This window comes from Cervus elaphus, chromosome 29, assembly GCF_910594005.1.
Source record: "Cervus elaphus chromosome 29, mCerEla1.1, whole genome shotgun sequence".
NCBI lineage: Eukaryota > Metazoa > Chordata > Mammalia > Artiodactyla > Cervidae > Cervus > Cervus elaphus.
Window position 1 is genome coordinate 6343228 of NC_057843.1, and position 27426 is coordinate 6370653.

The 27426-nt window shown below is 44.2% G+C and overlaps 1 protein-coding gene across 2 annotated transcripts in view; it reads left to right on the forward strand.

The window, feature by feature from the left end:
- The window catches only part of GALNT7 (polypeptide N-acetylgalactosaminyltransferase 7), a 133628-nt gene that overhangs the window by 41614 nt on the left and 64588 nt on the right, over positions 1–27426 (forward strand). For both annotated transcript variants that reach the window (XM_043890726.1, XM_043890725.1), the window contains exon 2: positions 26619–27079. In XM_043890726.1, coding sequence (XP_043746661.1) covers positions 26619–27079 — 461 coding nt within the window. The remainder of the gene's footprint in view (positions 1–26618; positions 27080–27426) is intronic.

Consider the following 27426-nt stretch of genomic DNA (forward strand, 5'->3'; position numbering starts at 1 on the left):
TTAATTAGTTTTTGTATATTTTTTAATATTACAGTTTTATTTGTGTGTGTGTGTGTGTGTGTGTGTGTGTGTGGCCATGCCAGACCACATGGGGGATCTTAGTTCCCTGACCAAGGGAGCCCCCTTTAGTGGGAGCACAAAGTCTCAGCCTCTAGACCACAGGGAAGTCCCTATTTTGTGCATTTTAAAATAGTTTTCTAGAAAAGAAACTCAAAATTTCCTTGCACAGCCTTCTTATTTGAAGTGGATTTAATATGTACATTGGCCAGAGACTCAGGTGTCAGAGTCGTTTACATCTCTTCACTTCAAGTGATCTGAGGGGGTGGTTTTGCTGTTGTATTTTTCCTTAAACCTTCATGCCCATATTTATCCATAGGTACTTAATGATATACAGTGAGAATGGAACTTAATACCCATCATAAATTAGATTTGCAGCTTTGGGGAGACACAGATGTTCTTCAGCCTGACCTCACTCTGACAGTCTTCAAGGATCAAGCTGATCAGTTTGCCACCTTGCTTATGGAAGATTGTCGCCACTGACAGAAGCTCCATCTTAAAGGGAAAAAAATGCCAACAATGCTGACAGTTGTTTATAAAATACCATCATAAAGCCATCAGGCTCCACAGAGTTCTGTGATTAAATTTCATAATAACCTTAATTTATCTGACTGAATCACTTCATTAAATTTTCTCCTGGCTTCTCAAGACAGGGTAGGAAAACAGATTAAACTCTGATACTTTATGCTATTCACTGGGCTTGGTGAAATCTCTTAAGAAGTTTAAATGATAATGAAGATAGATTGTTTACCCTCAAATCTTCACAGAGATGTTTTCTGTAGATTAGAAGTCATTTCATTTGTGAATGAAAAATGGCTTCTGATATATATATATATATATTTCAGAGGAAAAAGAAACTTATTCAACTGCTCCAGGCTTAGAAGAGATTGTTGGCATTTGGGATTAGGTGAGAGGTTCCATTCCAAGAACTTTCTAACTGAATAAATGTGAGAAGTTTTTTTGAAAGCTAAAAAGCTTTATCTTAAAGTAAATGTGAGAGAATTCTTTTAATTATGGAGAACAAGATGGTATCACATTTGCCTAAAATTCTCTGTGAATATTTTGTTTCCTTTGCTATAGAAACAACTCCCAGCAGTGGCTGTTGTGAAGTGTGTGTGTGTGCGTGCCTGTTTTTTAATGGAGGACTATTTGAAGGAAATTCTGTACACATACTCTAAAAGAGAGCAAGTCTGACAAGTTTCTCAACCACTTAGATTTCCTGTTTACATTTATTTTGATCATTACCGTGTGGGTTGTAGGATTGATAATATGCCGTGTAAATAATAATAGTGAAATAAAAATGTATGCTAAGAGTTAACTTTAATCATTAAAATAGTTTTAGTTGAGAGTGAAAAGCGTATCTTACTTTTGGAAATTGCTCAGTGCTCCCATCCCTCCCTCCCTCCATCCATCCACTCGTCCGTTCGCTTCATTCTATCAGCACTCCCTGGCCCCTGCTCTTTCCAGCACTTTCCTAGGTGCTCAGTAAGCAAAGATGACTGAGCCACGGGCCCCGCTCTCAAGTCGCCAGCAGCTTGCAGGTGCTTGGTCATCTCGGTGATTCTCTTTCTTTTTGTCAACATCTGTCTTCCTGGAGATCTACTAGGATACAGCAGTGAAAAGACAGGAATAATCTCTTCCTTTATGAAGTTAATCTCCAGTCCAGTAGTAAAAGTCAACATGAATAAAACAGAAGTAACAAATATGGAGCTGAACTTTTCAAACGGAGTAGATCTAATCAATCATTTAGTACACAGACATGATCCTTTCTTTGGTGAGAAGCAAATTAATAAATGAGATGAAAGGTTAAAAAAAAAAAAAGACTATTTTTTAGAGCAGTTGTAGGTTCACAGCAAAGTCGAGGGAATGATACAGAGATTTCTCATATATCCCCTGACCCCCTACACACACATAGTCTCTACCATTAAAAGCATCTCTCACCAGACTGGTTCACCTGTTATAACTGATGAATCTGCAGTGACATATACCAGTCACCGAAAATCCATAGTTTCTATTAGGGTTCCCTCTTGGTGTTGTACGTTTCATGAGTTTGGACAAATGCACGACTACCATTATAGTCACATACAGATTTTCACTCTCCTGAGAATCCTTTATGCTCCACTTACTCACCCCTTTGTTCCCTTTAGCTCCTGTAAACCACTGATATTTTTACTGTCTTCATAGTTTTATCTTTTCCAGAATGTCACAGAGTTGGACTCATAAACTTTTCAGAGTAGTTCCTTTCAGTTAAGAAGTGACTGACTTCTTTGCGACCCCATGGACTGTAGTCCACCAGGCTCCTCTGTCTGAAATTCTCCAGGCAAGAATACTAGAATGGGTTGCCATTCCCTTCTCTAGGAAATCTTCCTGACCCATGGATTGAACACAGGTCTTCTGCATTGCACACGGAATCTTTTCTGTCTGAGCTGCCAGAGAAGCCCTTCTTTCACTTGTGTGTGTGTGTGTTAGTGTTAGTCACTCAGTCATGTCTGATACTTTGCCATCCCATGTACTACATATTTAATGTCAAGTCAAGAAATGGCTTGATAGCTCATTTCTTTTAGCCCTGCATAAGAGTCCATTGGTTGTATCACAATATATTCATCCATTCATCTTCTGAAGGACATCTTGGTTACTTTCAAATTTTTGGCAGTTGTGAATAAGGCTGCTATAATTATCCATGTGCCGGTTTTTGTGTGAACATATCTTCTCAGCTCCTGGGTAACTGCCAAGGAGTGTGGTTGCTGGGTTGTGTGGTAAGAGTATGTTTAGACTTGTAAGAAGATGCCAGACCGCCTTCCAGAGGCTATACCACTCTGCATTCCCACCAGCAGAGAACAAGATTCCTGTGGCCCCACCTCCTCTCCAGTATTTGGTGTTGTCAGCGTCCTGGACTCTGGTCATCCTCCTAGCCCTGTCGTGGTGTCTGTCTCACGGTTTGAATTGGTGTTTCCCTGATGACACCCTCTTTGGTGAGACGCCTGTTAAAGTCTTAGGCCCACTTTTTTAAATTAGGGAAGCATTAGGTTCCCAGGTGGCACCAGTGGTAAAGAATCTGTCTGCCAATGCAGGAGACACAGGAGTCTCAGGTCTTTTGATCCTTGGGTTGGGAAGGTCCCCTGGAGGAGGGCATGACAACCCACTCTAGTATTCTTGTCTGAAGAATCCCATGGACAGAGGAGCCTGGAGGGCTATGGTCCGTAGGCTTGTAAAGAGTCAGACACAACTGCATACACACACACATTTTTTAAAGAAACTAATTAGAGTTGTGGAATCACCCATAGAGATAACCAATCCAGATTCTAAAAGAGCAATTTCTAGACTCAGTCTTGGGAGATTCTTAGCATTTAACTTATTGAGAACTTTAATATTTCTATAGATTAACTATTAAATGGTTGTTCAGTTAACTATTGTAACTTCATCTGGAAAGGGTAAAAGTCAGATACCAGTTTTAAAATCCAGATCTGACTCAAATGTTGGCAAGTGTGGCTGTCGCACCAGACTTTCCTGTATAGGCAAGGACATTAACTAACTGGACTTAACTTCATGTCGTGCCATTCAGATTTATTCGACTGCAGCCACTCTTCAACTACTACTGTTCAGAGAGGTTGACCCAGTGAGAGATGCTCCTGAACTGTGGCAGGAGTCTATAAGAGGCAGACTGTTTTCCTCACACCATGCTCTGTAAAGGGAGCACACTTAGTTTTTTTGTTGTTTTTAATTTATATCCAGTCACAAACCAGTATTTCTGTGCCATACAATGAAAGTGAATTAACAGAAAAATGGAAATTTATAAAAAAGTATTAAATACACAGAGACATCGCTGGTGATCCAGTGGTTGAGACTCTGCCTTCCAATGCAGTGGGTGTGGGTTCAATTCCTGCTCAGGGAGCTAAGATCCCACATGCCTCCTGGCCAGAAAACCAGAACATAAAACAGAAACAATATTGTAACAAATTAAAAAAAAAAAATCTTAAAAAACATACACAGTTCAAACCTGTATTAGATTTGGAAGATATACGATTAAGCTATCAAATTGCTTTAAAGTTTCTAAATACTGCCTCTTAATCTCCTGTACTCCCCTCCCGTGGGTCTCGATCGAGTCCTGCCCACCAGCACAGGCTCATCAGTCACCTAAGCGTCCCGTGTGTTTCACAGAGAACTCAACATCAGCTTTGTGGTTTATACCCCCTATGTCCACTTGGTACTGATTTATTTTAAAATCACCTACTTTTCAAAGTTGTGCATATGAAGCAGTGAAAACTTTCACACTCGAAACACTTCTTTAGAAATTGTGAATCTCCCCTCCCCGCCCCGACCTGTCACGTCTACTTTTCTGTAGAGTCCCTTCGTTTGATGCTCTTGACAGCTCTGTGAAGTCAGAGTCTCTCTACCGTCCCTGTTTACCAGTGAGCCAACTCAATTTACCTGAGACTGTTTGAGCTTCCCAGGTGGCTCAGTGGTAAAGATTCTGCCTGCCAGTGCAGGACGCTCGGGTTCAATCCCTGGGTTGGGAAGATCCCCTGGAGAATGAAATGGCTAACCCACTCCAGTGTTCTTGCCTGGAGAATTCCATGGACAGAGGAGCCTGGTGGACTATAGTCTATGGGGTCCGAGAGAGTCAGACATGACTTAGCGACTAAACAACAACATATAGTTAGGGGAAGATGTGGACTGGAAACTCAAATTCCTGTCTCCTGTTTTAGAGCTGAGACTATCCCTTCTATCACTGAACTCCAGTGTTTTACATAAAATGACTACTAAGGGCAGAGCACCAGACTGTTTCTGACTCTGGGTCTTTTGGGGACAATAAGAGTTTAATTTTCTTCACAGTGAAATTCTTCCTTTAAAAAAATAAGAACCCCGTCCTAGTTAGTGTCGGCACTTCTCTAAGTCAGTTCCAGGAACCACTTGTAACTGTGACGGAGCTTCCTAAGGAAAGGCAGTCCTCTCATTTTAACAAGATGAGCCCTTTGAAAGCTGCCTTACGAGTGAGTTTCAGAATTTTGAACTTGAGACTGACTAATCATCAAAAAGTCATGCAGTAGCCCTTCCCACCTCTTTTAATACTGTATCCTGCCTTGTTCTAACCCTTGTTACGTGTTCAATAAATTTGATGAATAAATAATAGTCATTTTTTAAATTAGTATAGTAAGATTTCTAAGCTTGAATTACACAAGTGGTTAAACTTTGATCTAAGAGAAGCAGATGATACCCGTTCTTACGTAAAACAACTCTGTGACCAAGAGTAAGGTATTCAACAATAAAAACATTAAATTAAAAAATTGCACAGTGCATTCTGTGGGATATGCTTTCTCTGGCAATTCCTTTCTTTCCTTTTGCAGTAAAACTAACTCCCATAAGTGACACCCCTAGTCCAAACTTTGTCAAACCTCAGAATCATTTTTAAAACTTAAAAAAAATTTTTTTCTCTTAAATTTTTTATGATGATAATTGTCTTCAAATACACAAGAAGTTAGGTGCTTCCCTGGCTGGAATTAAGATTGCCGGGAGACATATCAATAACCTCAGATATGCAGATGACACCACCCTTATGGCAGAAAGTGGAGAAGAGCTAAAAAGTCTCTTGATGAAAGTGAAAGAGGAGAGTGAAAAAGTTGACTTAAAGCTCAACATTCAGAAAACTAAGATCATGGCATCCAGTGCCATCACTTCATGGCTGATAGATGGGGAAAGAGTGAAAACAGTAGCTGACTTTATTTTTCTGGGCTCCAAAATAACTGCAGATGGTGAGTGCAGCCATGAAATTAAAAGATGCTTACTCCTTGGAAGGAAAGTTATGACCAACCTAGACAGCATATTAAAAAGCAGAGACATTACTTTGTCAACAAAGGTCTGTCTAGTCAAGGCTATGGTTTTTCCAGTGATCATGTATGGATGTGAGAGTTGGACTATAAAGAAAGCTGAGCGCAGAAGAATTGATGCTTTTGAACTGTGGCGTTGGAGAAGACTCTTGAGAGTCCCTTGGACAGCAAGGAGATCCAGCCAATCCATCCTAAAGGAGATCAGTCCTGGGTGTTCATTGGAAGGACTGATGTTGAAGCTGAAACTCCCATACTTTGGTCACCTGATGTGAAGAGCTGACTCATTTGAAAAGACCCTGATGCTGGGAAAGATTGAGGGCAGGAGGAGAAGGGGCCAACAGGGGATGAGATGGTTGGATGGCATCACCGACTCAGTGGACATGAGTTTGGGTAAACTCCAGGTGTTGGTGATGGACAGGGAAGCCTGGTGTGCTGCAGTTCATGGGGTCTCAAAGAGTAGGACATGACTGAGCAGCTGAACTGAACTGAACTGATAGCTCAGCTGGTAAAGAATCTGCCTGCAATGAGGAGACACATGAGACATGGGACATGGGTTCGATCCCTGGGTCTGGAAGATCCCCTGGAGTAGGACATGGCAACCCACTCCAATATAGATAGTTCCATGGACAGAGGAGCCTGGCAGGCTACAGTCCTAGGGGTTGCAAAGAGTCGGACATGACTGAGTGACTAAGGATGCATGCATACAAGAAGTTGAAATAGTACAGTGAACATCATTCCTATGAACACCTCTTAGATTAACAGTTAATAATATTGACAGACTCACTTTCTACCCCACCCTCTCCTCCGTACGCAGACCTCCTCCTCTGTACGCATAGACCTCCTCTCTCTATGTGTCTCAGCTTGATTTTGTTTAGGTAATGCTTCTTCATTGTGTTGTGCGCTTCAGATTACAGCACATTAGGAGGCGGACAATGCCAGATCGTCCCGTTACTAACAGTGTTGTGCGTTACTAACGATTGCTTGTTCGTGGTAGGAGCTGCCAGTCAGATGCAGGGTGATGTTGGGTACCATGTGCATGGCCCCCAGCAGCTGGTCCTCATCTAAGGGCTTCAGCATCCTTTAGCCCCTGCCAAGATCCAGTGTTTGCTCCTCAGACCCAGCTGTCATTCTTCTGTGAAGCAGACCATTCCGCCATCCTCTGAGGCTTGTCTATAGCGCTTTCTGAAAAGCCAGGGTAAATGCTTAATGCTTTCTCTTTAATGACCGTGTCTGGAGTAGCTCTCACTAAATCAGACTTTCCCACCATTTTTTTAGTTCCACTCTCCTCTCTGACACAACCCAGTTGATTCACCTTATAATTTCCTGCCTCAGACCCAGAATCAGACATTTATCCAATGGGACCTGGTTCCTTTTCTTGAAAGATGATATTTATTTTTCTATTTATTATTATTATTATTGGCCATGCTGCACAGCAGGAGGAATCCTAGTTCCCTGACCAGTGAATCCTAGTTCCCCGACCTAGTTCCCTGTATTGGAAGCTCAGAGTCCTAACCACTGGACTGCCAGGGAAGGTATGGTATTTAGAAGTAAAGAGCTGACGTTAGACACACTAATTCTACTTTAATGTCATTGCTTGTAGGCCCTTTCAGTGTTAAGAACAAAGCAATATGTGGACTTCTTTTAATCATGTGGTCATACTGGTACTCCAGTTTAAATTTAACTAACTTTCTGAACACTTTTATGTCTCTTATTTTGAAAGTCTTGGTTCTTAGTAATATATTTGCTTACCTCTTTCATATATACATATGTTTAAAATTAGACTATCAGTGTTACTATTAAGAATGAAACCCTGAAGAGGTTGAAATTTTCTTTGCAGTTCTTTTTGTACCTGGGGATTTTTTAAAAGTACAAATTTCTATACTCCCCAGATCTTTTAAGTCAGAGTCTTGGGAGTTATTAGTGTCAGCTTGTAGGTTTCTGTTTTACAAATAAATCCATGCTGTCTCACCCTGCTCAGTCTCAGGATTTTTAAAAGGTGGGAGATCTTTTTGCTTTGAGGAATAAATCCCCCCACACCTGTTTTTATTCCTTTTGAGACATTTTTCTAATTTGATTGTAATGTCATTGCTAAATAATTGGCACAGAGAGAAAAATGGAAAGAAACAAGAAAGGGATTGACTGTGAAACAAAAGAAAAATGAAGAATTTGGTGGTGGTGGGGGGGGGGTACGGGTAGGGAATGTAGGGAGCTTAAGACAACTGCCATGAAGTAACTTCATATTTTCAGAGTCTGTTCTCTCCAGCATCTTCCCTACAGTTCTTCAGAGGGCTTTAAGCAGTAATCTGTCTTGAAAGACATTTTAATATCTCTTTAATAACGGCCTGCCATTTGTCACGTATGCGGTGTTGCCAGGCACTTGGCGTTTCTATACATCACCTCACCTCATCCTTGCAGTGACCCTATGCTTGCCTCTTATTGTTCCAACTTTAGAGGGAGGAAACTGATGTAAAGACTGCGGTCTCTGCTTATCAAATGGCTTTCTCAGGAAAACACCACGCTTATCTTCGTGGGAGTTGGGTTCTCTAGGAAGTGGCCCTGGGTTGGGCTGGGTGTGGGGCTCTGTGACCGGGACTCTGAGGGCAGTGGCTTTGGGAGGGAGGGGCTGGCCCCAAGGCTGAGCTGTGATGGGGGCTGTAGAAGTCCCAGGCCCACCCCAGAGAGCCCGGATCGCAGGTGTTCCCCTGGGGAGAGGGAGGCTGAATCTGGGACCTCCGCCTGGACAGTCCCTCTGGGCTGCCCCATCCCACAAGGGGCCTTGGCCTTGGGGGAGGCAGCCTTGTAGCCCCTGCAGCTGGGGTCAGAGGTCCTGGGGGTTCTCAGGGCGCCCACCGTATCACCAGTAAACTTGGTATAGTTTCTCCAAGACAAACTGTCCTTGACAAAGACTTTTAAAAAACATTTTCTGTTGATTATCCTATTCCTGTTTTTCCTATTGAAGATGTATATTCAAAGAAATAAAGAAAAAAAATGTGCTCGTGTCCCTCATCGTAAATATAAAGGCTTTCTTTGTAACTCGCTTTTGTCAGCCTTGAACCCTCGCGTTACAGGATCCTGGCCAGGCCAAATGTTTACCGTCAGGTTACCTTTCACCAGGCCTTCCCTGGTGGCTCAGTGGCAAAGAACCCACCTGCTGGTGCAGGATCTCTGGGTCGGGAAGATCCCTGGAGAAGGAAATGACAACCCACTCCAGTGTTCTCGCCTGGAGAATCCCATGGACAGAGGAGCCTGGTGAGCTACAGTCCGTGGGGTTGCAAAGAATCGAACTTGACTTAGCTGGCTAAGCAACAGCAAACCTTTTACTGTTGTCTGTAAACATCAGATGTTTAGAATCTCTAATCCAGTCCTCAGAAGTTTACTCCCTTTTTAACCACACGTGAGAGTTTCTCAGAGAAATCAGTGCCGGAAACAGCCTTTATGCTGCCTTAGGGGATCCTGGGGTTCCAGACCTTTCTCGCAGCTCCGTCTTTCATCCTGTGTCTCCTGAAGGAGGAAGTGACTGTCTCCGATCCTGCCTGTCTGTCTGTCCCAGTAGTCTGTCTTCTGCATGAAGCTGAAGCAGAGGGCTGCGTACTCCGTACCTGGTTCAGAGACTTCCTGCCAGCAGTTTGCTTGGACCTGGGGGTGCAGGGCTGAAGTAGGGTGTCCTGACCCCCTGGCCTTCCTCTCCCTTATGTGGGGGAGTCAGTGCTGTCAGCAGCAGACAGTCCTGATGGTTTCACCTGAGTTAGTCCAGGCTGTAGTTTGAACATGTACTATTCGTTATCTTCTTGCTTTGGGGGCTGTATCTATCTTCATTTCTATTGGAGGATCTTGAAATACATACATGCATACAGTACGTTTTTAAAACGTAATCATTTCTTGATACAAAGGAACTTACTTACAAAACAGAAAGGGACTCAGATTTAGAGAGTGACCTTATGGTTGCCTGTACACACTGTTATATTTAAAACGGATAACCAACAGGGACCCCCTGTAGAGCACACGGAACTTTGCTCAGTGTTATATTCAGCCTGGATGGGAGGGGAGTTTGGGGGAGAGGGGATACATGTCAGTGTATGACTGAGCCCCTTTGCTGTTCATCTGAAACTGTCATAACATTGTCCATTGGCTGTACCTCAATACAAGATTTAAAAGTTAAAAAAGAAAAAATCACTTCTCAGTACTCCAAAGTTTGGCACCCACCAACATAATTTGTTTACTTTATCATATTCTTTAAACTAGAAATGAAATGTCTTAAAATTATGTGTATGTCATATACTTTAGTGTATGGTTAAAATACAATATAATAAAAAATGACATCAAAATTAATGGTAAAATCCATTTTATCATTAATTACCTTTAATTTCTTCTTTCTAATTTACTGTGTGTGTCTACAGCTTTCGAGAGGCAAAAGATAAAGACTTTTAACTTCTTTAATTTTTTAAATTTATATCTTTAACTCCCTTTAAAGAAGTATCTTAGAATGATATACCTGGGAGATGGTATAGGGGAGATCAGTAGAGAACAGATTGAAGTAAAGTACTTATTTGTTCTTTTTTAAAAAGAAACAGCTTCATTTAAGTGCTATGCAGTGTGCGATGTGGGCTGTTACTTCATGAGTGTCTTATTTTAGAAGATATAATTCTCATGACATCCTTTGCTTTTAAGTGATTGATAATAGATGACTGAGTGATTAATAATTGAATTCACATTTTGGCTTTTGTGCTTGTTTTAAGAATTTGCTAAAGCTGGGGGATTTTTTTGTTTGTTTGTTTTTGTTTTAATGCTATCTAAAGTTTGGTTGTGTCCTCGAATGAAGAATGTTTCTAGCTGTGCCCTGTGTGTGAACCTCTGTGGTTATAAGCACTATTTCTCTGAGTCTCCTCTAAGCTGTGCTTGTTGTATATTCTCTTATTCCTAAATCATGTATGGCAACCTCTTTGGCTATCAACTTTATAGCTTACTGTGATGTTCAGCCTCCTTATAAAAAAAAGAAAATCTCAAGTTATTATATGAACTGTTTTCTAGTGAGTAAGTTTTGTTAATAATTATTAAATCAAGTTTAAAAGGAAGCTGAACAATTCCTAAAAACTTTATACAAACGTTTGTTCGTATAGAAACCAAGGAATTCCAGGACATAAGAAAAATATAATCTACAGTCTCACCAAAGAGACAGCTACTACATGTAACTTTCCTTCTAGTCATTTCTGTGTTTTTCTTTTTGTATTTGAGATCATATGGAGCAAGCAGTATGCATAATTAATGTATGTCTCCTACTTTTAAAAAACTAACATTATATCATAAGGATTTTCTGCAAGAATTATTTTTCTTTAACATTTTTATAGTTAAGTACTATTCAATTGCATAAGTGCAGCATAATATTCTTGACTAGTCTTCATTAGGGACATTCTGTTTGTTTCTAGTATACTCGCTGGGATATGTTGCACTGAACTTTTATGCATACTGTCTTCACTGTGATTAGGATTATCCCCCTTGAATACATTCCCACTTCTGAAATTCTGTATTCAGAAGGAAGGTTATTAAGGATGTTGGTACATACAGGTTAGATGGTTCTACAAAGAACTCTACCAAAGTTACACTGTTTGTACTCCCCTCCCCATGAAGAGGGTGTGAAATATTTGTGACCCTAAAAATGTTAGGAACCACTGATGTGTGTTTAGAAAAAGAGGTTTTTATGTTTCTCGAGTTCACCACTGATTAGCTTTCTAGAAGCATAGCAACATGCATCAACCAAAGTAGATATGCGGGAAATTTGTTGAAAATAGGATCTTGGGGGGACGTCCCTGTCATTGAAACCAAGGCTGCCTTTCAGGAAAACAGGAGTAAGGTGTCTTGTGCTCTGTGCTGTGAGCTCAGTCGTGTCCGACTCTGTGATCCCACGGACCGTAGCCCACCAGGCTCCCCTGGCCTTGGAATTCTCCAGGCAAGAGTACTGGAGTGGGTTGCCGTTTCCTTCTCCAGAGCAGAAGGTATATACTCATAAACTTATACATAAAATGACACTGAAAGAAACATTTGAATGCTCCCAGGTAGGGGCAGAAGACCAACAGTTTAGATGGAACTAGAAACTGAATGCTGTAACTCTTCCTCAGTGTGAATTTGAAAACCTTATTGCATTTACTTCATATTTGTCAGACAAATAGAAGATTTTTTAAACCATTCTCTGTTTCTGTGAAATCAGAATAGGAGGCATAGCAGCCCAGTCCTGTGTGCCCGAGTGACCAGCTGAAACTAATTTCTATCTTTCTCTGCAGAAATAGTGCTTCCATGATAGCTCAGTTGGTAAAGAATCTGCCTGCAATGCAGGAGACCCTGGTTCGATTCCTGGGTTGGGAAGATCTGCCGGAGAAGGGATAGGCTACGCTCTCTAGTATTCTTGGGCTTCCCTTGTGGCTCAACTGGTAAAGAATCTGCCTGCAATGCAGGAGACCCCGGTTTGATTCCTGGGTTGGGAAGATCCCTTGTAAAAGGGAAAGGCTACCCACTCCAGTGTTCTGGCCTGGAGAATTCTGTGGACTACAGTGCATGAGGTCGCAAACAGTCAGACACGACTAAGGGACTTTCACTTTCACTTGTTCTTTCTGCAGAGATAAAGTCACATGAAATAAGATATAGTCCGTTTTCTTACATCCCGATAGTCACCTAGGCTAGTGTGCCTCATAGCAAGTTACTACTAATTCTTGAAATGCTAATTGGATTTAGAACTTCTAGAAGATTATTTATATGAAATATATATGAAATATAAGTAATCTTCTAGAATATTCTGCATATGAAAACAGCCCTTTCTGAACTATTTATTACTAATTCTAGCTGACAGTATTGGTTTAAAAGTAAATTTCTTATTGAAATAAACAGTGATTCTAAGGACTGTATTTTTAGCTTTTGTACTTCAGAAATCTTAATGATATTTATCAATTTGTATAGTTAAAAGGTATGAAAGGTTCATGGGTGCCTCCGTCCCAGGAGAGAATAAAGGGGTTCAGAATGTGGGCTCTGGCATCAGAGGCCCTAGCTCTGTGTCTCGCCTCTGCCACCCCCAGAGCGGGTGGCTTTCAGCAAGTCCCTCAGACCCTGTGCCTTGGTTTTCTCATCTGCAGAATGGGACAGCCCTGATACCCAGCTCCAAGGCTGATGACAAGGATGACCAGAGACAGGGGCTCGTTACATCACCAGCCTTCTGCCTCCTCCTCCCCGTCATCACCTTTGTGGTCATCACCTTGGGAAGTCAACATTCAGTAAAACACGTTGGGTGACAGATTGGTTTACCACTGTGGTCTTTTTTTTTTTTTTTTCAATTCCTTTTTCTCTTTTAAACCTCTGGAGGCTCTGTGCTGACTTTGCAGACTTGGGGTGTACTCTGACACCTTGGCCACAGCCTTCCCTGTGCCTTTTTTCCCTCCATCTGTAGATAACAAGATAAATGTCTTGCTTACCTTCAAAGTACCAAGTACAAGAAGGAAATGTGTGTTTTGTTTTACAATCTTATGTATTTCTGGCTGTGCTGGGCCTTCATCGCTGCACGGGTGTCTCTCTAGTTGAGGTGCGCAAGCTTCTCATTGAGGCAGCTTCTCTCTGTGGAATCAGGGCTCTAGGGTGCAGGGCGCTTCAGTGGCTGCCCTTCCCAGGCTCTAGAGCACAGACTCAGCAGATGTGTTGCATGGACTTAGTCTCTCTGCAGCATGTGGCATCTCCTGTATCGGCAGGTGATTTCTTTACCACCGAGTCACCAGGGAAGTCCTCGGGAATGTTTTTAATAAGGAAAAAAAAAAAAACCTGAATGATTAATGGCAAAATAAAACCCAAGCATTTAGTGAGTCTTGACTGTCCCGAGTGCCACGCTTATTATGTACCAGAATTTTACCACTGGTCGTGAGGGGCTATCAGATCTGGTTGCAGTCACGTTTGACCGGCCGAGGTTGGTTGGGATGTATCAGAGCAGCGACATTTAGCATCTCTGATGGACTGGCTTCCCTCTGCTCGTGGAGAGGTGCTTCCCATTTCTCTTCAGCAGCTGTGGTTCTGCTAGCCAGGACGTTTCGTGAAATGGAATGATCGCTCCAATCATTTATGAGGTATTCTAGAAAGATGCCCTGAGTACCTACTGTCTACACACAGACAACCATCCGCCCCGCCCCCTCTTTGCGCTGACACCACAGGGAGCCTCTGGGGGACTTTGCAGTACTCAATCCAGACGTGGAACGCTCTCCCTCCTCTCTTGACCTTGTCCTGCATAACCCTTCCTTCTCGTAGCCTTCCCTAACTTCCCAGGCTAGGCCAGACCAGACCTCCCAGGGCACCCCGTTTGTGTGATGACGTGATTGCATGTCTCCCACTTTGATGGAGGGCTCCCTGGGGGCAGGGGTGCGTATGCACCACTGTGTCCCTGCAGCCAGCAGAGCAGGGGCTCAACAATCCGTCAGTCGGACGTTTCAGAACATGAGGCCCACAGGACACCTCTAGCACCGGGTGATAAAACAGTGGGCTCTTTCCATTTGTGGTTGGGGAGAAGATAAACCCGAGGAGTCCCGATACCCCCAGACCCAGGCTTCTGGCCCCAGCTGGTGTCCTCATGTGTCTCGGAACCGTGAGTGAGTCCTGCCACAGAGCAAAACCGCCTCTCGGGCCTCAGGGTTCTTGTTCATTTAATAACACACCTAGTCTTTAGCCTTGTTGAGTGCTAGCTCAGTTGGTAAAGAGTCGGCCTGCAATTCAGGAAACTGCCTGCAGCACAGGAGACCTGGGTTCGATCTCTGGGTCGGGAAGATCCCCTGGAGAAGGGAATGGCAACCCGCTCCAGTATTCTTGCCTGGAGAATCCCATGGGTGGAGGATCCCAGTGGGCTCTAGTCCCTGGGGTCGCAAAGAGTCAGACACAACTGAGCACGCACACACACTGGCATCGCATCTCCTGGCTCCTCCCCATGTGTCCCCTGCACTTGTCACACCGAACCATCTGTAGTTCCCTGAATATTCCCTGTTCTTTTTAATGCTTTTGTGTCTTTGCCTTAGTCTAGAATGGCTGCCAAGCCCCACCTCTCACCCCTGCTTCTTATCCCCCAACCATCCCCCCATCCCTGTGCCTCAGTGTCTGCAAATACAGATCCAGCCTCTCCCAGCCTCCCTTCCTCTGCGAAGAAGCCCGGGCCACCTGCTAATACCTTGGAGAGTGTCTTGCAGGAAGCAGACCTGCTAGATATTTAGATAACCAGAAGGACAGTTCTTTCACCTTTTAATGATACATATAAATACTGACCTGAACGTCAAATAACACTCATGATAGAGCTGCCGGATCCCTGGAGAAGCACGCCCTCTTGAGAGCAGGCCTGCTGCCATTCAAAAATAAAACATCAGAACATTTGTTAGTGAATAACCCCGATCTGCTCTGTATTTTTCTTTCTCACGTACATAGGTTTCCTTGTCACCACCTCCTAAAATGAATTTCTTGTCACGACACAGTAGTAAATGTTGTCCCATACTTTAAAATGGGGTATCTGCCCTGGGAATGTTGAGGTATTTTCTTCCTTGAGGTGATATTACTTTTTTCAGATTTGCAAGAGAAGATTGTCTTATCCCAATCACAGCGTCTGTGCTTTGAAGCCCCACACGGCAGTGCTGTCTTCTGAGCTGTGATGGAGGCAGACTCCAGGGCAGAGTGAGGACGGTCTCCCCGTATCTCGGAAAGCACAGCAGTAGCGCCTGCCTTAAGGGCGCTCCGTTCATTCCAGAACTCTTCCCTGCAAGGATGAAAGAGCCCTGCTTGCTCAGCTTTCTAAAGGGTATCCCCAACGGTCTCTTTGGGCACAAAGGCTATGTCTGACTTCTTTCTGCTCTCCCTCAGTAAAATGCTTTCCTTCACATCCTAAGCATTATTGATGATCCTGGTGGCGACATACTTTTCAAGAAGGTTTTCAGGAAGATTGGGAAATCATTAGGTGTCTTCACTGGGATCGCCGGATGTGAAGGAGAATGAAGAATGAAACTGTCTGTTTGGTTTGACTGGTGTCAGATGATGAAGTTCATTGTTATGTTTTTGTCTTGTTCAGTCTCTCAGTTGTGTCCAGCTGTTTGCAACCCCATGGTCTGCAGCACACCAGGCTTCCCTGTACTTCACTGTCTCCTGGACTTTGCTCAAACTCATGTCCATTGAGTCGGTGATGCTATCTTCTCCTCCTGCCTTCAGTCTTTCCCAGCATCAGGGTCTTCTCCAATGAGTCGGCTTTTTGCATCAGGTGACCAATGTATTGGAGCTTCCAAATCAGTCCTTCCAATAAATATCCAGGGTTGATTTTCTTTACGATCGACTGGGTTGATCTCCTTGCTGTCCAAAGGACTCTTAAGAGTCTTCTCCAGCACCACTGTTCAAAAGCATCAATTCTTTGTTATATTAGTGACAAAAACCAAAAGATAGGATTAAATAAGCACGTCTCTGGATTAAAAAAAGAAAAAGTCATAACAGTGTGGTCCCCAGGGACTGATGAAGGACTTGCTCTTTTAAAATATATTAAAAATATTGGGACTTCCCTGGCCATCCAGTGGTTAAGATTCTGTACTTCTGATGCATGGGGGTGCAGGTTTGATCCCTGGTCAGGGAGCTAAGATCCATGTGCCTTGTAACAAATTCAATAAAAGACTTTAAAAATGGTCCACATCCAAAAAAATACAAAAAATAAGTAAAGATGATCTGGAAAGAAGAGTGGAGAATCTCGGCGCTTCTAGGTAAGAAAGTGGAGCTGACGGGCACAGCTGAAAGAAGGTTCTAGAGTGGGTGGGCAGAGGAGGAGCAGATGTGGGGGGCTCGTTTTTCTGCTGGTTCAGCTCAGAGGATCCTCTGTCTCCACCTGACAAAATGCTGTGGCTGTTCCTTTGAAGGGTCTATTCAGCAGGGTTAATTTCTTGCTTCTCATCCTGCTAGGCTATTTGGCTTTTAAATGTATATTCCCACTCTCCACTGCATACATAATATATATGCATACATACATTATTCATGTGTTTAAAAATCTTCACAGATTTTAATTTACCATTTTCTCCCCTTGCTTTGCCTTTGTCTTTCTCTCCTCACTCTTCCCCCAATCCTTTCCTTATTTTTAGATAGGTCATTTTGTGGGAATAATGTGGTGGGATCTGTATTGTGAAATGTTGACACTTTTATTAAAATATTTTGTGTAACACTTATTATATGCTGTTTTTAGGATGAAAATATCACTTAGGAGCTTTCTTTTTAAAATTCAGTAATTGCTCATCTCCCAAACACAGAGAGTTAAAATCTGCCCAACTGTATCCTTTTATGATTTCTGAGAGGTGTTATAATCTGCCTTTTATTACTTGTGGGAGATGGGACTTTCAAATGACGTTGGTGTGACTTGTTTTTACAATCCTGTGTTAAGGTCTGTACTCTTGCCACTGAAATCGTGGCATAAACTTTGACAAATATAGCTTCATCACCTTTTGAAATGTACTACAAAATGATTTATTGATCAGTTGTTTAGTACTTATAGTTGATTCTTAAAATTCAGTTCTCGTCAGCTAAAAATATAATACTAAATATTCACAACAAGAAATATTGTTTTAAATCTACAGCATATGTATGTAACTCAGTTAATGAGCTAAGGCATGAAAAATAGTTATTTGGATTTCATAAAGGTGTTTAAATTGCATGTTTCATAGACCTCTTGGTTAGTGGTGTATGGTAATTAACTTTGATCTAGGCCGTTAAACAGTCTCACAAATAAAAATTTGCTGTAAAAGAATAACCAATGTATTATCCTTTTATTTGTAGACATTAACCTATATTCTGGTCCTTTGTTTGCCCATTTCTTCTTTTCATTTATTCCTTCTTGAGTACTGTCTGGTAGTTTTCTGACATGATTTAGAATCTCTAGTGTATTTCTGTTTTAAAACAAGGACCAAATTTAACAAGAGACCATTGGTGAGGTAAATTGGCCTACAGGCTCAGACTAACACCAGCAGATTTACTTTCTTGTGTTTAAATAAAGTACTCATTTTCCACGAAATAACAAACTGCACTTGCAGGCATGATTTATTCAAATCTGAAGAAGAAAAACTAAAAAAGGATTATTTAAGATTTAGATTCATAGGGAAAGTAATGTTTTCAGTTATCTCACTCAGATTCTCAAAATACTTTTGTTGTTGTTTTTGTTTGGTTGCTAAGTCACGCCTGATTCTGTGCAACCCCATGGACGGCAGCACGCCAGGCTTCCCAGTCCTTCACTATTTCCTGGAGCTTGCTCAAACTCCTTTCCATTGAGTCAGTGATGCATCCATCCATCTCATCCTCTGTCACACCCCTTCTCCTCCTGCCCTCAGTCTTTCCCAGCATCAGGCTCTTTTCCAATGAGTCAGCTCTTCTCATCAGGTGGCCAAAGTATTTTTGGAGCTTCAGCTTCAGCATCAGTCCTTCTAATGTATATACAGGGTTGATTTCCTTTAGGATGGACTGGTTTGACTCAGAAATGCTACCTTAAACCAAATCCAGCAGTGACATAGCCAGTGGATGCAAAGCCAGTTTATATTCCAGCAAATAAATAGGTGACACAACCCAGAGCAAGACATTCCCCATTTGTTCAGCCCATGAAGAAACGCACAGAGTACCTACTGTGTACACACAGATAACCACCCTGAGAACCTTTGTCTGGGGAGAAACCTGTGAACAGATTCTAAGGCAACTTGAGAAGGGCAGTGTTGGAAATATTCTGGGACCTGAGAGGAGGGGTAGAGTTCAAAAAACTGCTGGCTTGAACTTATTTCATACTTAGAGAATAGAACATTAGAGGTGATAGTGTTAATACAGAGAAGGATCTTGTATGAAATCTCCCCCTTTTCCAGTTGTAACTTTAATTTCTATGTTGAAAATGGAAAGTTTATATTACTAAGGAATTTGCAGTTTACCTTCCTTATCGACATGGTTTTTACAAAGTAAATTTTATCACAATTTTAACCATTTTGATCAGTTAATTTGGTTCAACTACATTTTGTTTAAAATTGTACCATGTGCTTCTGAGGAAACATGATGGAATTTATTACCCAGACTTACTAATATTACTGCCAACCACTTTTAATTTATTTGTTATTTTTATCAGAAGGTAATCCTTTTTCTCACTGATGAGCCACACCCTCCTCCATTTCCAGTTCTGCCTTTATTGCCAATGGAGGCATTGCCATTGGTCTTAAAATGTATTTGAATAGGGTCCTTTTCCATAAGAAAATGCATCCTACATATTCAGGGATTGGTAAAGTCTCTATTTGGGTTTTCCCAGTGGCTCAGACGGGAAAGAGTCTGCCTGTAATGCAGGAGACCCCAGTTCAATCCTTGGGTCAGGAAGATCCCCTGGAGGAGGAAATGGCAACCCACTCCAGTATTGCCTGGAGAATCCCATGAACAGAGGAGCCTGGAGGGCTACCGGACCTGACTAACCCTTTGACTTTTTCACTTTTCAAGGTCTCTGTTTAATCTTGAGTGTATCCATTTTAAACCCTGATTGAGCAAATTACTTGACAGCAACCCCCCACCTCCCACACCCAGATGGACCACTGATCCCCAGTGCAGTGCAGTCAGCTCTCAGCTCTCTGGAAGGAGCCAGAGTGGTGGTCTTTATCAGCACAGGATGTCAGCTGGGGAAGGGCCAGCTCAGAATCTAGCTCTAGGTGCCAGGGAGAGACCGCGCCCCCACCCACATCCTGCCGCAGGCAGGCTGGGGATGCCCAGCCCATGGGCACACCCTTGTGTCTTCTGAACTCCTTGATTATGCCCCCTGCCCTCCCACCCCACCTCCCTGATCTCTTCCACTTCTTGGGCTTCTTGGTGCATGACCAAGTGCAGCTAGAGAAGGGATGCTGATGTGATTTTTCTAATTAAAGGTGTTTTTTTCATCAAAAGGGCTTTTAAACTATAGAATTTAGTTTGACCTGTTAAGTCCTAAGCTCTGTGGCTCAGGCAGAAAGACAACCGAATTGCAAGCGGCCATCAGCGGCGGCCACGTCGCAGAGCAGAGCTGCCTTCTCAGGACCTCTGGTGTGTGCAGGAGCTCTTCATTACCAGCTTAGCTTTCGAGGCTTCCCTGGCATTTCAGAGCCACGCCTGCATTACTTTCACTGGCTCTAAATTCCTTTGTGTTCGTATCATTTCTACCAGGGCATGACTGTCTCGCGAAGATACCATAAGGGTGATTTGGGGGTGATGGGGAGCTTTGTAAATTGTGAGATGTAAAGTGAGCAGTCTGACCTGATTCCTGACAGTCCCCTGTTTCCTTCTGGGAATAAGGGATTCTGCTCTTCAGTACATTTCCACCTTTATGGACATAGTGATCTTAGAAGATGACCCACCGATTCCATCGTCCATTTCTGGTCCACAGTGACCTGTTGATTTCGACTGTTGAGGGAATCAGCTGGTGCTTCTGAAGGTGTGTGAACACCAGCGAGTCACAAAGCCAACTCAGGTCTCATTCAGCATCCAGGATGAGGAGCGTGTATCCTCTCTCCAGGGAGCTTACTACTATTACACTGTCTCACTGCATCCTTTGAATCACAGAACATGGGGATTTGACATGATTTTTCTTAATTGACTTGAAGTGAGGCAGATAGTTCTCATATTGGTTTTGCTTTTGGATTTGAGAAGTGAGCAAATCCAATTTTTTTCCAGTGACTATTATATAGCGTTCCTAAGAGCATAGCACTGTGCAGGGGACATCAAGTTCTTCTCTTGCTGAATTCCTCGAGCACTGCCAGGAAGGTTCTCTCTGATCGAGCCCCTCTTTCCCAGTCCGTGTGCCCCATTCTCATCCTTTCCATCTCAGGCTCCCTTCCATAAACCAGGCAGAAATGGTGGGATCCAGGCATCTGTTTGTAAATGCTTACTGAGGATCGCATGGCAGAAGCGCTGGGGGTGCAGTGGCGCATCCCATGGATGTGGTCCCTCCCCTTTCATGGAACTTAGAGTCCAGTGCAGAGTTGGAGGGGGAGGGGCAGATCTATCCCCATTTGCCTGTCTTTGTACGTGAGGTTTTGCAGGAACACAGCCCTACCCATCCACCTTGTCTGGCTGCTCTGGGCACTACAGTAACATCTTCTTGGTAGTGACCCTGTGGTCCAAGAGCCTGGAGTGCTTCCTGCTCCAGGGGGTGAGGTGAAGAGGTGAGTACAGGCAGGAGCTGGAAATGTCCCAGGAAGAGCATCCATTCTCTTGGGGAAGAGGACCAGCGTGGAGCTTGCAAGCAGGAGAAGGGACCCATTCATACCTGAATTTCAGGGAAGTCACTTTGGCTACAGGCTTCCCTGGTGGCTCAGTGGTAAAGAATCCGCCTGCCAATGCAGGACATGCAGGAGATGCTGGTTCGATCCCTGGGTCGGGAAGATCCCCTGGAGAAGGAAATGGCAACCCACTCCAGTATTCTTGGCTGGAGAATCCCATGGACAGAGAAGCCTGGGACGCTACAGTCCAGGGGGTCACAAAGGAGTCGGACACAACTGAGGGACTAAGCCGCCACCACCACCACTGCTTTGGCTGCAGAACGATAATGATGAAGGACAGTGAGTGCAGCGTTGGAATGGGAGGCGCTAACACCTAGGAATCAGGAGCATGGCTCTGCCTGGATGCACGCTTCACCCTGCCATGTACTGATCCTGACATTAGGTCACTTCTCTGTGGGCTGTTTTGTCTGTATAGTGTGTGTGCATGTGCTCAGTCACGTCCAACTCTTTGTGACCCCATGGACTGTTGCCCACCAGGCTCTTCTGTCCATGGAATTCTCCAGGCAAGAATACTGGAGTAGGTTGCCATTCCCTTCTCCAGGGGATCTTCCAGACCGAGGGATCAAACCTGGGTCTCCTGCATTGCAAGCAAATTCTTTACTGTCTGAGCCACGAGGGAAGAGATGATTGGATGGCATCACCAACTCAATGGACATGAGTTTGCGCAAACTCCAGGAGATAGTGAAGGGTAGGGAAGCCTGGCAGGCTGCAGTTCGTGGGGTTGCAAAGAGTTGGACACGACTGAGCGGCTGAACAGCAACAATAAACACGTGTGACGCACTTAAGGACAGTGTTTGCGTCATCACTGCTCTTCCTGTTGAGAGGGGATGTGGCCTGTCCTAGGCCTTTGCAGTGTCCACAAAAGGTTAGTTGATCTAAGAAAGATATGGGAGACTTTATGGGAGCCAGATTTGAGGATAATAATCTAAGAAAGTGCATTTGAGAACTGTTCCACCTGTTAGAAGTCAAGGCACAGGTATGTGAGTATTTTAGACAGAGGGCTGGACATCAAATGAGGTCTTACTGACAGTTTATGTCATCCAGACCTAAGTATCATTGTCATGGGTCACATGAACCCTTACACGTTCAAGAAGGAATGTTATCTTTAAGGAGCTGTTTTGTTGATGCTAGGAGAATGCTGCTCTTTGGGACTAAGCAGGTATTTCTATTGATGGGGGAGATCTGGTTGATGCATAATGTAGATATGCGATGCATAGTGGAGGGGAGGGAAGGGGGCAAAAAGCAGCGAAGAGCTTTTGTTCTTCTTTAAATTTTTGTCGTTCTTTAAATTTTTCTTGTCCTGCTATAAAATACGAATCTTATTTCACTACAGCGAGGGTGTGGAGAAAATGGCCAGGTTCCGGAGCCACACGGGCAGTGGGACAGCAGGAGTCGGTGATTGTTCAGATGTGAGAACAGGAGGCTGGGGATGAAGTGGAGGACTTGAGTTTGATCAGTTGAGTGGATGGGAGTTCCCAGCCCTGAGGTGGGGAAGACAGTGAATGAAGCAGGTGTGTGCCGTGGAATGACAGCAAGTTCCTTCCAGGGCATCTTAAGTTTAGGTGCCAGGGTGACCCCAGTAGCAATGTTCAGGAAGCCTTTGACTGTGGACCCAGAGATGAGAAGCAAGATGTGGGCTGAGGACACAGAGGGAGGAAAGATCAAATGAACCCGGTCACCTTGCTGGGGAGATGAAGAGATGCTAGAATGAGGAGGAGAACAGACAGGCTCCTAAAAGATCTACATGCAATACCAGGAGTCAAAGGCTGGGGACTTCCCTGGCAGTCCAGCAGTTAGGACTCTGCTTTCACTGCCAAGGGCCCGGGTTTGATCCCTAGTCAGGGAACTAAGATCCACAAGTCACATGGCATGACCAAAAAATAGAAAAGTCAAAGGTTAGACAAAGGAAAGATCAAAACAACTTTTGAAGAAAGATGAGCATGAGGTTTGAATCCATTAAACATTCTCTTGTTGAGGTGGGTGAGCCTGAGAAATGTTGATATTTGTGAGTCTCACATCAGTACCTGCCCACCGAACCACAACAGATGTCTCCTGCTTTGGGCACCTAGATTTCACTCATTGTCATGTTCCACATTCTTCCCATAAGCAGCTTTCCTCCAGTGGGATATCAGACACCACAGAGGATGTCCTGTGACGGCTGATGACCTGTTCAGTCTACTTTTCTGAACCTGTTTCCCTAACCTTACTCTTTTCCTCTCCAGTTACTAGTTCACTGGAGCCTTGATGTGAAAAGTTGAAGGGAGAGACTGAGTCTTCCTCCTTTTTGTGGGGTTCTTGGTTCAACATCAGCAACTTGAGTCTGGTATCTTAGAGTTTTATAAGGACTTATCTATTTTAATTTGTTTATTGCAGTACTTCCCATGGGCTTCCCATGGTGGAACTAGGGGTAAAGAACCTGCCTGCCAGTGCAGGAGACATAAGAGATGAGGGTTTGATCCCTGGGTAGGGAAGATCCCCTGGAGAAGGACGTGGCATCCCACTCCAGTATTCTTACCTGGGAAACCCCATAGACAGAAGAGCCTGATGGGTCACATTCCATGGGCTCGCAAAGAATCGGATTTGACTTAGCGACTAAACAACAAGTGCCTGCTACTTGACTCAGGTGGGCAGTGGTCAGAAGCCTGGTGCAGAAGGCTTATCCACATGTACCTGAACAAAGGCATCCTCTTAGATGGTTGGACGAGGTGCCGCATGTTGCACTTAGTTCTATGTTATGGGATAAAAATTGTGGGAAAACTTTGAAATGGATCCAAAAGGTTACTGGGTGCATTTTCCAACTCAGCTTTGCAGGTTATCTCATCCCTGCATGAACTCCAACCTGTTTCACAATCCTGTAAATGATAGAAAACTGGTAGTAATGCGCAAGAGTCTTGTCCATTGAAATGGAAACCGTATCCTGTGGAATGCAGTTGGTTATTGCCCTCTGGGTATGCATCTATTTGTCAATTCTTTGCAGCATTCTTGATGTTTATATGTTTATCTGTTCTTCACCAGGTCATTCAAAGGATTCACCTTTGAACTGGTTGTAACATCTTATGGTTCCTTCTTAAAATTAATGGGTCAGTAAAAATCTGTGTCCCTTGTTCAGCAAAAAGTTCTCATCATCCATGCCCGTGTGTGTTTATACCTGGAAGATTCACAAGGAAATGCCGGCTGTGAGTGCCTGTACCAGAGGGAAGGCAGGAAGATTGCCTTTCATGATATACCGTTAAGGATCCTATGAATGTTGTATCACATGCTTAGAGTATTACCTAAACAAAGAGATTGTTGTTCAGTTGCCAAGTCGTGTCTGACTCTGCGAACCCATGGACTGCAGCATGCCAGGCTTCCCTATCCTTCACTGTCTCCTGGAGTTTGCCGAAACTCATGTCCATCAAGTCGGTGATGCCATCCAACCACCTCACCCTCTGTCGTCCCCTTCTCCTCCTGCCTTCAATCTTTCCCAGCATCAGAGTCTTTTCCAATGAGTCAGCTCCTCACATCAGGTGGCCAAAATACTGAAGCTTCAGCTTCAGCATCAGTCCTTCCAGTGAATATTCAGGGTTGATTTCCTTTAGGATTGACTCGTTTGATCTTGCAGTCCGTCGGACTCTCAGTGTACATTTGTTAAGTTCCTTTTTGAACTCTCTCAATTTAGTCCTCAGCTAGCCCTTACCAAAACTTTGACATTGACTAAATTCACATTTGAATTAGCTGACTTTCCAAAGAGTCCCTTGTCTATAAATAACCACCACTGGACAGCAACCTGCGTATCAGCCTTACTTCTGCACTCTCCAAAGTCTTTAACTTGACTTTTCAAAATAGCTCTAACACTGTATAAAAATGTCGGTCAGATGGTTTTGAACTCTTTTATGACTCTCTTCAGGACTCGGGGGATCCTGGCTTGACGGGGAGGGAGGGTGGCAGGTCTGTTAGCCGGGCCTGCAGTCCTGGTTCTGACCCACTCACCCGCCCTAGGCTGGCCACACACAGCCTGTAGCTTCCTCTTCTGGTTACAGCCGGCAGCCCTGCCTTTAAGCCATTGGAACCCTGCTGCATATTGAAAACACCTGGGGCATTCTTAAAACTCCAAACGCTCCCACCCATTCAATCTTGGTATCTGAGGGGTGGGACGCTGACGTCAGTGTATTTAACGCCACTGAGGTGCGGCTGATTCTGAGAAACAGGGCTATACAAAGACTGGCGCTGACTGAACAGAAACTTCACACGTGACCCCAGGGACAGAGGCATGCAGGGCTTCTGACAGGAAGATCTGTGCAGCTGACGAAGGGCGTCTGGACAGAAAGGGAGGCCAGCCTTCTGGAACATTGATGCACACAGAATCCGGTTTTCCTGGGGCCACCTTTGGAACGGGGCCAGCTAGGTCCTGGGTGTGGTTTAAGAGCTCTGTTAGCCTTGGTTACGGTCGTCAGAGCTTGTTTTATAGTTCTGAACTCAGCTAAACTCTCCCAGAGCAGAAACACTCAGTGGGGGCTGTCAAGATCATAGCCCAGCCCCTGTCCGCTGCCATTTGGGCCACTAAGCCAGCCTTGGGCGGGCTGACACCCAGCACCACCGCACCATGTGGCCATATGACCGACAGGACGTCATGTTCCTCGTCCACCAGACAACTGGGACAACCACACCACACACAGGACCTGTTAAGCGCCTGCTTTGGTCAAAGGTCTTAGAGCCTCACTGCTCCAGCCTGTAACGATGTGCTTTGAAAGGGTTAGTCGCTCAGTCATATCTGACTCTTGTGACCCTATGGACTGTAACCCGCCAGACTCCTCTGTCCATGGAATTCTCTAGGCCAGAATACTGGAGTGGGTTGGTATTCCCTTCTCTAGGGGATCTTTTCGACCCAGGGATCAAAACAGGGTCTCCTGCATTACAGGCGGATTCTTTACCACTGAGCCACCAGGGAAGTCCAGCAATGTGCTTTATTAAGGGGTTGTTGATAGAGAGTTGAGTTTATGCGGAGAGAAGTAAAAAATGCGTCCACCCCTTTATTTTGGAACAGTAAGGCAAAGAATTGGGCCTCCCAGGTGCCTGAGCGGTAAAGAATCCACCTGTCAATGCAGGAGACCCCAGTTCTATCCCTGGGTTGGGAAGATCCCTGGAGGAGGAAATGGCAACCCACTCCAGTATTCTTGCGTGGAGAATCCCATGGACAGAGGAGCCTGGTGGACTGCAGTCCATGGGGTTGTAAAGATTTGGACATGAGAGAGAGACTAAACAACAACAGGGGCAAAGAATTATTCTGTTGCCGTTCCTCTCCAGGAATGGTTTCCTGTGATAAGGGGGTCCTGGTTCATGGCCTGCTTTAGTTTCATGATTCATACCATTTTATCATTACCTGGGCTGTTTTTAAAATGTGCACATTGGTGTCATAAACTCTGCTGTGGTTGCCTTCATGTACTCACTGTATGCCCCCCTCCCTTTTGTGTAGGAAGACAGAGCTGTTAATAATCCCATGCCTGACAGAGGGGGCAACGGACTAGCCCTCGGGGATGACAGATTCAAACCCGTGGTGCCCTGGCCTCATGTGGAAGGCGTAGAAGTGGACTTGGAGTCTATTCGAAGAAGGAACAAGGCCAGACATGAACAAGAGCACCGCTCCGGAGGAGAGAACCAGAAAGACATCATGCAGAGGCAATATCTCACGTTTAAACCCCAGACTTTCACCTACCGTGATCCTGTGCTCCGCCCGGGGGTCCTCGGGAACTTTGAGCCCAAAGAGCCTGAGCCTCCCGGAGTGGTCGGTGGACCTGGAGAGAAAGCCAAGCCATTGGTTCTGGGACCAGAATTCAAACACGCAGTTCAAGCCAGCATTAAAGAGTTTGGATTTAATATGGTGGCTAGTGACATGATCTCCTTGGACCGCAGTGTCAACGACTTGCGACAAGAAGAGTAAGCACCCCTTCCTCCTCTTTCTAATCTGGGGGCATGGTTGTGTGGATAGATACTAAGTTAGATTGTCAGAATGCTGTATATATGTATGTATATATATATATACATATGCCTTTACTTCAAGGGAATAAGAGGATCTTTGGTCCACAAGATGGGCGGAAAGGGAGAGCTCCCCATTTGCGTTATTTTATTTTGGGTGCGGCATATAAAATTCTGGGGTCTTCTACACCTGTGCCGCTCACAGTGTGGTCCCCAGACAGGCACTGGTCAGAACTTCCCCTTCTCACAGTCCACAGTGATAAACGAGCTTGTCCCAGGCCATGGACTCACTGTTAAGTGCATTGTTT